Raw genomic sequence first — 9066 nt, 5'->3', positions numbered from 1 at the left:
GCTTTCACCCAGCCCCAAATGCAGCAACCACCTCTGAATACCAGTCAGTCAAGGATTTACCAAAACAAGGGAGAAACACACAGGGGTGGAGAAAGCAGGGAGAGGTGGGTGAGAACTGTTTGAACTTCCGCCCACAGACAGAAGCTGACGTGCAGCAGGAATCATTTGTGAAACCACTCGGTGGAAGGTCAGCATACTGTAGGTTCAACATGGCTGATGTGCATTTGTTTCACCTTTCCCACCGCCCCCACAAACTGAAAATCAAACATGGAGTTTTTCTTAAGACTCTTTACTCTTTTTTTCTTAACTTAAATTATACGTCCAAAATACAAGTTTAAAACCTCACAATGAAAGACACTGCTAATTTCTACAAAATAGTCTAAATAATAATGCACTTACATCATTTACACAATTTACCTTCACAATAAAATAGGAGCACTTAGATCACTATTTACATATTGACAGAGGATGTGGCTATGCAGCCACCCACTTTTGGTGCTGTCTCCTGCTGGAGTACCTCTGGGAGACTTGCAGGGAACAAACCCTGCCAAAACTTTTCTAGGTGCAGGAACCTGCCCAAAGGGTACCGAACAGACCAAAATGGTGGCAAGTATTTGCTTTTTCATCTTAAAGCTGTCGCTGCAGCACATAAGCACACATCAATGAGTTATTTAAGGAATTCCCTGATACAGAATTTTGCTTTGCTATATTAGGCACTTCATTATACAAGTTATTTTATTATGGCTTATGCAAAAGAATTCACTTTCTTCAGGATATGTATTTGCCAGATTCAGTGGGAGAAAGACACATTTAAGGGCACACTTTCAGCCAATGTTTTGGGTTAAGTCTGCATCATGAATTTGGATCACATTACTTCATATCGGTAATGAAGCAAATATTTTATCAAGACCTGTTCCTTTCAGCAAGTCAAGCAGCCAGTGTGTTTTAAATTTTAGTACACCTGCACTTTTGTGCAAAAACCTTGGCAACTACAGATCTCCCTCTTCCAGTAAGTTAACTACTTACATCCATGCTGTTCCATGTGCCATGGGGTGACATATCCCACATATGATTGTCTTAAAAGAGTACACTGTAGGTTGAGGGATTATTTACATATCTTAACATGTAGAAGTTGTAACTTACCAAATAATAAATACAGATCAGAGTACAAGATTGAAATAAAATAAATTAGAATGATTCCCCAAGGTGTTGAATTCCTTCTCTTAAGGCCTAAGCCAAAGATGAAAAAAAATCCTCCAAGTGATATATTCCCAATGGTTCAAAAAGGTTTTGGGTTGGGCTTCTAATTAGACACTGTTTGCAAATTAGACGTTTAGCTAAGCTGGTGGGTATTTGAAACCTATATGATCGAAAAGCAAAACTTACCTCTAAAAGAAGTCTTTTGGGTAAAAAATTTAGACCAAACATTAATACTGTTTTTATTGGGAAGAACATAGTTCTCAAAGATTGTCTCGACATTAATTCAGCAGCAAGGAAATAAGCATACAGTTAAGAACACAACGTATTTGTGAAGCAAATACGTGTTAGTGCACATGATTTTCCAAAAACTTCTCTCCGCAGCTACATTTGTGCGTATTTCAGAATGCTTCTAACTAGATGGTTAATACAAATCTTCTCATGACTATAGCTAAGTCTGCCATTTAAAAAAACTAACTGAAAAACAGTTAGGAGTTAACTTACTCAAGAATGATGCCAAATTCCAGGTCCAAATATATCAGAACACTGAGAAATTTGGAATCCAAGTAAAAATCTTAAAACTTAGGTCTATCAAACTTGAAAAAAGAAAAAAAAATTAAAAGCAGTGAATCTGCTCTCAGAATTGCACACTCACCAGGTTTGTAAACTCTACATGAAGTCAGTGATGCACCGTTCACTGTAAGAGGTATAATGTGGATGCTCTATGCAGAGCAGTACAGATGCTTTTTGGCTGCAGTTTCCTTCACATCTCCTCCTTGAGGATTAAGCATCTAAAGTAATTTGGTAGCTAAAAGTGTCTCAGAGGAAGAGGCCTGGCTTTACATGGAAGGGGAGGTGACAGGTGTCCACGTGGATGCCAGCCTGGCATGTGCAGAGGCGTCGTACTGGCTGTCGGGCAGGTCCGCGGGCGCCGCGCCGTCGTACAGGGGTGAGGCAGAGGAGGCTGCTGTCACGGGGTGGGACAGAGCTGAGTAGTGTCCTGGAGAGCCACGCAGGAACTGGGAGCTCAGCCCGTTGGACATGCCGCTCGGCTGGGACGCCGGCGTGATGGTGCTGTTACTCACAGACCACAGGTTGGGGTACTGACTGGAAGAGGCAAAGCCATAGGTAAAACCAGTTATTAGGGACTCTAGTGCCTGCTGGCAGCTCCTCAGCTCACAACACAGCCCCCAGGCCAGGTCTGTTTGCTGCAAACAGTGAAATTCTCTAGGCAGTTCCCAGCCACTGTGAGGCAGGAAGGACCCCCAGGCAGAATCTGTGCTCATGGCAACCCATAAATAAACTGAACTTCCCTATTTTCCAACAGCTAGTGGGTTAGACAAAAGGGGTGGCAGAAATGCCTTCTGTGAGGCTTCACAGTTCCAGTTCTACTGGTTTTACCTACTGAACAACTCAGTGCAGAAATTGAAACTCCAGGAACTTTGCAATTTCCTAAATATGCATCCTGTGGATCAGACACAGATAGAAGTGCTAGAAGGACCTTTTTACTCAATTAATCTGTGTTCAGGACTAAAAAATATGTTCAGCAATACAGTTAACTCATAGTGGGTAGTAGTACATAGCCTGATTAACAGTTAAGAGTCCACGTGCATGGTTCAAATACAAAAATGCTTTCCACAAACAGCATGGTAGGTCTAATGGCTAAAAAAGATGTCCAGATCTGGTCCCTCTCTAGTTCATAACAAATATTTTACCGCCTTTTCTGCAGCTCTTCGAATTTTCAAGTTTAGCTCTAAGGGACTAAACACAAGCTGAATTTTTGCGAAAGGATTCAAAAGTTTAATTCAAGATAGTAAGTACAAAGAGGAGAAAAAATGCTTTTTTTATGATCACAAAATATCAAATACTTTCACCACATGTACAATCCCATGCTATGCTGGTTAGTGTGGCAATGCTTAAGTAAAGAATTACTGCCCCAACCATGTGCTCCTCCTTCACACTACAGCTCACTGCTCCATCATGACCAGCCAAAATGGAAGGAATAAAGAAAATAAACTTTTTAAACACCATTATGCATAACAGAGATGAAACTTGAATTTGAGGATGCTCTCTATGTTTGTCTAAGTAATTTGCAATCTGTAATTTATCAAGTATTGTTGTCACATGTATCTACATTTCCAGAACCAAAGCATCAAAAAAAAAAAAATCTGTTTCTTCAATCTGTTTGCCTTGTGGACAGTCCTTCTCAGTGCCCCACAGAGTGCTAATGGTTCATACCAGGGGCCAAAAGGACTTCTAATATGCTGGTGACTCTACCTCCTTTTTCAGCCTTTTCTTCCTAGAAAGTAGCAATACAGGTATTTGAGGGATGAGCTCCTACCTGGAGCTGGTAGCTGTGCCAGTGCTGTGACCCATGGGCAGCATGGCTGTGTGTGTAGTAACTCCCAGAGAAGACCAGTTGTCATGGGACTGCAGCATGGATAGGCAGGCAGAGGAGTTGTCAGCATAGGCTGCTGAGAAAACACATAATCACTTACAAACACTAGAATCAGGCCAAATAGCAATCTTGTATTTAAATGTAATGCAGAGGTTTAAACCACCCTTCCCTACTACTACCTTGGAAAAAAAATACTAACAAAATTACACACAGAGAAAAAACACAAAGCCAGCAATCAGTAGTGTCAAGCTCATGCCTTTATTGGCATTGCCAATGTGTTGTTTTGCTCCACTCATAACAGCAAAATCTTATTTCTGTGAAGGGCCTGTGGCCAAAAGGCTGTCTGCAAGCCAGCTGCTAATTCAGCACATGCCATTTTATATAGTCAGTGGAAAAAGGAGGGCTCTTTATTTACACTGTATTTATTTATTTATTTATCTTCCATCTCCATCACCTACTCTGCCAGTAACAGTCTGGTAAAGCTGGATAACAAGCCTATCACTGGATCACACATCCCAGTTTTGAGCTGAGCATGCCACCTTGAAATCTGCCTTAGGCACCATCAGGAGTGCCTGGACTGTGGCTTAGACTACTTAGTTTGTGACCCAAACTGGCTGGCTCACACAGCAGGGGCACTAGGAAGCTAAAAAAGGAATCCCACACAGCCACCCATGGCCAGAAAGAAGCTGCTGTGGTAGCTAGCTAAGGGAAGGAAGTTTTTTGCTGAGGACCAGGGAACAAGAAAGAACACCATAGAGGTTTTGTTCTTTTATCCTTTTTTAAGTCTTGCACAAAATTTCCAAGATGTAAGAAAAGTTCACAGAGAGCTAGTTTTCCACTTTTAAATGAACTACAAAGCTACATACAAGACTGGTCAGGTTGCATCTAAAAGCCCATGTATTCGTAATTCAAAATAATAAATATATTTTCAGTGGGAACTTTCAATATCTACACAGCCTGAAAGCTAAAATTGTTAACCATTCTTCTTTGCCAGAAGAAATTTTAAGAAACCAATGAAACAAAAAAAAAAAAAAAACCCACTGTTAAAAATGCCCTTTTCACCCTTAAGTACCTGGTGCCCGAGATACTAAGTCTGATGATATTGGGCTACTTCTGAGCACACCTTTTTTAAAAGCTCTGCAGTTTACTCAGCTCCTTATTGTTTCTATCTATCCAGTGGTGGGACGTTCGTAGACAGACCCTAACTACAGCCACAGGTAACATCAGCTGACAGCTTAAGATTGAATTTGAGGATGCGCTCTATGTTAAGTAATTTGCAATCCATAATTTATCAAGTATTGTTGTCACATGTATCTACATTTCCAGAACCAAAGCATCAAAAAAAAAAAAAAAAAAAAAAAAAAAAAAAATCTGTTTCTTCAATCTGTTTGCCTTGTGGATAGTCCTTCAGTTCCTCAGTTCTAAAGACACTGGGAACACATACCCGGCTCAGGGCCCCCTCTTCCCAGAGCTGCAGCCTCGGACTTACTTGGCGAGTTGTTCCTGTGTGTGTAGGGGCTGGCGTAGGGCGCAGGCCGGTGGCTCCTCAGCGATGAGTACCTCTCACAGCTGTGGGCAGGGGACAGCGACAGCGGGGCTCCAAACTGCGCGTGAGGGTTGGCAGGGGGGCACAGAGCCCCACTGCCAGGAATAAGCCAGCTACCTACTGTGGGGAAGCAAGAGGTCTGTGAGAGAGGTGTGCAGTGCAGGCAGGCAGAGAATCACAGCAATGAGACAACCGAACAGCGAGGAAATGCACACGCAGGAAAGGAAACTCAAGTTTCAACATAGCTGAAAAATCTGGATCTTTACAACTTTGAGAAATGCTCTTATGAAGGAAAATAAGAAAGCAGCTTAGAAAAAGTCTTATGTCAAGCTAACTTATTTTTTAAATTACCATTTAACCACAACCACAGTAAGGAAACATGGAAATTGTTAAACCCTCCCATATGTAGGTATGTGTGCTCAGTAATTGTTAGCATAGTATTCAATTTTAAATTGCTCCTTTGGGGGGGTCTCAATCTATAGCTAAGCTCTGAAGTTTCTCAGACTGCTAAGAACTCCTCTTAAAAATTAAGTATTTTCTCTGAAACACAATAATTCCTGCTGCAAATCAACCCCCCCCATCCTTTTTAGGCTGCATTTTATTGTCAAACATCTGTTAAAAGAAAAATCATTACAACGGGAATGCTTTTCAATCATCTGGAAGAACTTCTTCAATCAAATGCCCATAATTTTCTTAGAGTACTTAGAACATGAGTACTGTCTCAATAAATTTTATTAAATAAACTTCTGTCTCATGTCCATGTGAACATTGCTATCCTTGTATAAAAAGGCAGATGTCTTTTTAGACATAAAGGCAACTCTGCATAATTCTATTAAATGGTTTTGAATGCAATAAATCCTAACCACACGCAGAGATTACAGTGTTTATGCAATCATCAACAATGCATAAACCACAACCACAGAGACTGGTAACATTCCTCTCTCTATGAACTAACAAGCCAGCTATCAAGAACTGGTCTCGAAGTTTTGCTTAACTTCACAGAGAGCAGAAGAAATCAAAGTCATGCTCATGATGCACAACGAAAGGAAACATACACTGTGAATACCCAGACTGCTGGCTGTCCCCAACCTCCTCCATCATGTCTTTGTGATCACTCCTATAAAAGAAACAGTGTTGTATTAGTTAAGAATTTGCCTTCACAAATTTATCTTAAAAATCCACATTTTAGAATTAAGTTAAGAGCTCTCACCTTTCTTTTGCATCAAGAAATGCCTTTGCAAACGGATTGTATTTAATTTTTAAAGCTGTGATCTAAAAACAACAACAAATATCTTTATTTACATGTGTCACCATTCATTATCACACTGATATTAGGATTTGAACTAGGACTATCCACTGAAGTTGGTAAAATCAGATTTCTGAAGAAACAAAAGTAGGCCCATAAAAGCAATTGATGGGCACAAATTAAACAGTTCATTAAGGTCTGAAGTATTACCAAAGCATTAGGAGTTAGTCTCTCTGCCAAATTTTGAATAGCCTGAGTTCATTGATCATCTAAGGAAACACCTAAGAAAGGTAGTAAACTAAATAGCTATAAAAATCTTCACATTTCAAGCCAGAGCAGATTTGACATCAAAGAAATCTCAGAAAACCTGATAATTACAACTTCATTCAACACACACATGCATTTGGGCTAACAGAAAAAGGGCCGCTCCAAAAATGGTGCCTTCAGTCATTTCACTGTGTAGTTCAAATGGCAATTGTTTTTTTTACCATAGCTGTTTGCCCCCACAGGGTCTATAACGAATCTGCAGTACATATTGAGACAATGATCAGAACTCTCTTCTGTAGTTCATTCATAGGGCTTTTGCATACATTTAAATTAATCTTTTATATTTAGCTTCAAAAAAAGCATAGGAAGAGCTGAGAAATGCAAAAGGAGATCCATTATTTTGCTCTGCAACATGCACGCTTTGCTACTTGAAACCTCCCGGTACTGGCATCCTCTCCTCCCTGCTGTGCGTACCTCCTCGTTCTGGTAGGCTGTCACAGCTATAAACTGGGTTTCTGGGAAGGAATGGCTGGTGATCATCCGCTGCGGGCCACCCACTCGCACTATGTGAATCCGTGGCTCATACTTGTGCAGGGAGTTCAACATGATCTGTGAAAAAAACAGAGCAGGTGAGCGGTGGCAGATGCTGCCAGGCACAAAGGGCACTCAGGTTTTAAAGTATCCATCTTTCCATCAGAGGTGGAAAAAGCAGTAAGTGCGAGTTAAGCCTACAACTGAAGCTGCGAGAGAAGGAAAGGCACACTGAGGACAGACACAACTTTCTGCAGTTATCCTCATCCCTGTTATTTGACAAAGCACTCACAGAGTCACAAATGCATCAATAAGTCAGCCTTAGAAAGCTTCATCTACCACACCGCTGACACTAGCAGATATTCAGACCAGGAGGAGATTTCCAAAAAAGAGAAAGTGATGGAACATCAAGGCACTCATCCTCGGTGGAGCGAACAGCTCTCCTGAATGAAAGAATGAATGAATCGGGGTGGGCAGGGAGAAGCACGACCCATGCCAGCACGTTTGGTAAGGAAAGCATGAAAGCGAGCAGTAAGGAGAGAGCGAGCGCTCAGGGCCGGGCCGGTGCAGCCCCGCTGACCGACAGGTCCCGGTGCCGGTGTTTACCTGCCCGCCGCCGTTGAGCTTGTTGGTGAGTTTGACTTTGCTGAAGGAGACGGGCGCCTTCATCCAGTGGGCGCCGAAGTTGGGCGAGTCGGGGTGGATGTAGACGCAGCTGGGCGCCTGCGGCTCCGGCTTCCCGCCCGGCACCCACTCCCCGTTCACGTACTTCCAGCGGTGCCCGTCGGCCGCCACGAAGTCCAGCAGGAAGGAGTACATGGCGTTGGGGTCCAGCCCCGACACGCTCACCTTCAGCACCGGGAACATCCTCCTGCGGGGCGACACGGAGGCGCGAGGCACGGCGGCGGGCAGCCGCCACCTCCGGCCCCGGGCGGGAGCCCGCCCCGGCCCGCCGGGACCCCCTCGCCCCCCGCGGGAGGGCGGCCGGAACCGGGCCGGGGAGGCAGCGCGGGGCTGGCGGGGCCCCTCCCTACCTGCCGTTCTTGGTGACGATCATCTCGTTGGTGAGCTCCTTGAAGCGCAGCCACAGGTCGCTGTCCTCCAGCGCGACGCGCAGCTCCCGCTCCGTGGGGTCCCCCTTCTCGCTGCCCGCCTGCAGCTCGCTCTCCACGGCGCTCAGCAGGTGGTCCACGCGGTACTGCGGGGGCTTGCCCGCGCCCTCCGCGCCGGGGGAGCTCATCCCGGCCCCGCGCCCGCCCGCCCGCGGGGCAGCTCGCTGGCACGGCCGCACCGACACCGAGCCGGGCCCGGGCCGCCTCCCCGCGCCCTCGGCGGCCGGGCCGCTGTTATAGCCCGCCATAAACGTCCCCCCCGGTGACATCACCGCGCCGGCGGGGGGGCCCCGCTGATTGGCGGGCGGCGCCTTTGATGGGCGCGGGCGGCGCTGCCCATTGGCCGCCCGCGGCCATATCAGAACGGTGCCCGCGGGAGCCTGTGATGTTAATTGCAGCCCGCGGGATTAAACGCGGCTATTTTATGTAAATCTGCCCCCAAATGTTTGCACCTCTATCAAAGCCGCCGGGGCCGGGGCTCCGGCAGCCGCGGAGGAAATGGCCCATCTCGTGCAACAGCCTCACAACCGGCCAGCGCGGCACCCTCCCGCCTCCCGGCGCAGCGAGACGCCCGGTGCGCTTCTAGGCGGGCAGTCCTGGACGGGAGGCGCTCCCGCCGCAGATTCATATTTAGGGGAAGAAACGGGAAGTCCTCTTCTCCGGGCGGCCGCAAGCTGACAGCAGCACCCCGCCCCGCACGCCGCTCCCCCCCGCACCTGTCCCTGCCCCCTTGACGGAAACTTCTGCTGCAGGGATGGGTGCAGCTGGC

General features: G+C 45.7%; 1 protein-coding gene across 2 annotated transcripts; it reads right to left on the bottom strand.

Annotated features, from left to right (window-relative positions):
- Positions 1–302: 302 nt before the first annotated feature.
- On the bottom strand, positions 303–8569 carry TBXT (T-box transcription factor T). Of its 2 annotated transcripts, none has more exons than XM_053938212.1 (8): positions 8220–8569; positions 7792–8056; positions 7129–7263; positions 6352–6413; positions 6197–6258; positions 5085–5261; positions 3539–3668; positions 303–2304 (listed from the first exon to the last, which is right to left on the bottom strand). In XM_053938212.1, the coding sequence occupies exons 1-8, from the start codon at positions 8564–8566 to the stop codon at positions 2037–2039; spliced, it is 1446 nt and encodes a 481-aa protein (XP_053794187.1). In that variant the 5' UTR covers positions 8567–8569; the 3' UTR covers positions 303–2036. The 2 variants fall into 2 exon arrangements, with proteins under 2 accessions (XP_053794187.1, XP_053794188.1); XM_053938213.1 differs by having other exon boundaries at positions 3539–3671; positions 8220–8566.
- Positions 8570–9066: the final 497 nt, after the last annotated feature.

The sequence above is a fragment of the Vidua chalybeata genome, chromosome 3, assembly GCF_026979565.1.
Source record: "Vidua chalybeata isolate OUT-0048 chromosome 3, bVidCha1 merged haplotype, whole genome shotgun sequence".
In the NCBI taxonomy this organism is placed as follows: domain Eukaryota; kingdom Metazoa; phylum Chordata; class Aves; order Passeriformes; family Viduidae; genus Vidua; species Vidua chalybeata.
Note: the sequence above shows the minus strand (reverse complement) of the source record. Positions and strands in the feature narration are given on the sequence as shown.

Coding starts and splice junctions, on each gene's coding strand:
- TBXT (XM_053938213.1), bottom strand. CDS start 8,566: ATGTCACCGGGGGGGACGTTTATGGCGGGCTATAACAGCGGCCCGGCC. Junction 8,057..8,219: donor ATCGTCACCAAGAACGGCAG/GTAGGGAGGGGC, acceptor GTCGCCCCGCAG/GAGGATGTTCCCGGTGCTGA. Junction 7,264..7,791: donor AGCTCAACGGCGGCGGGCAG/GTAAACACCGGC, acceptor TTTTTTTCACAG/ATCATGTTGAACTCCCTGCA.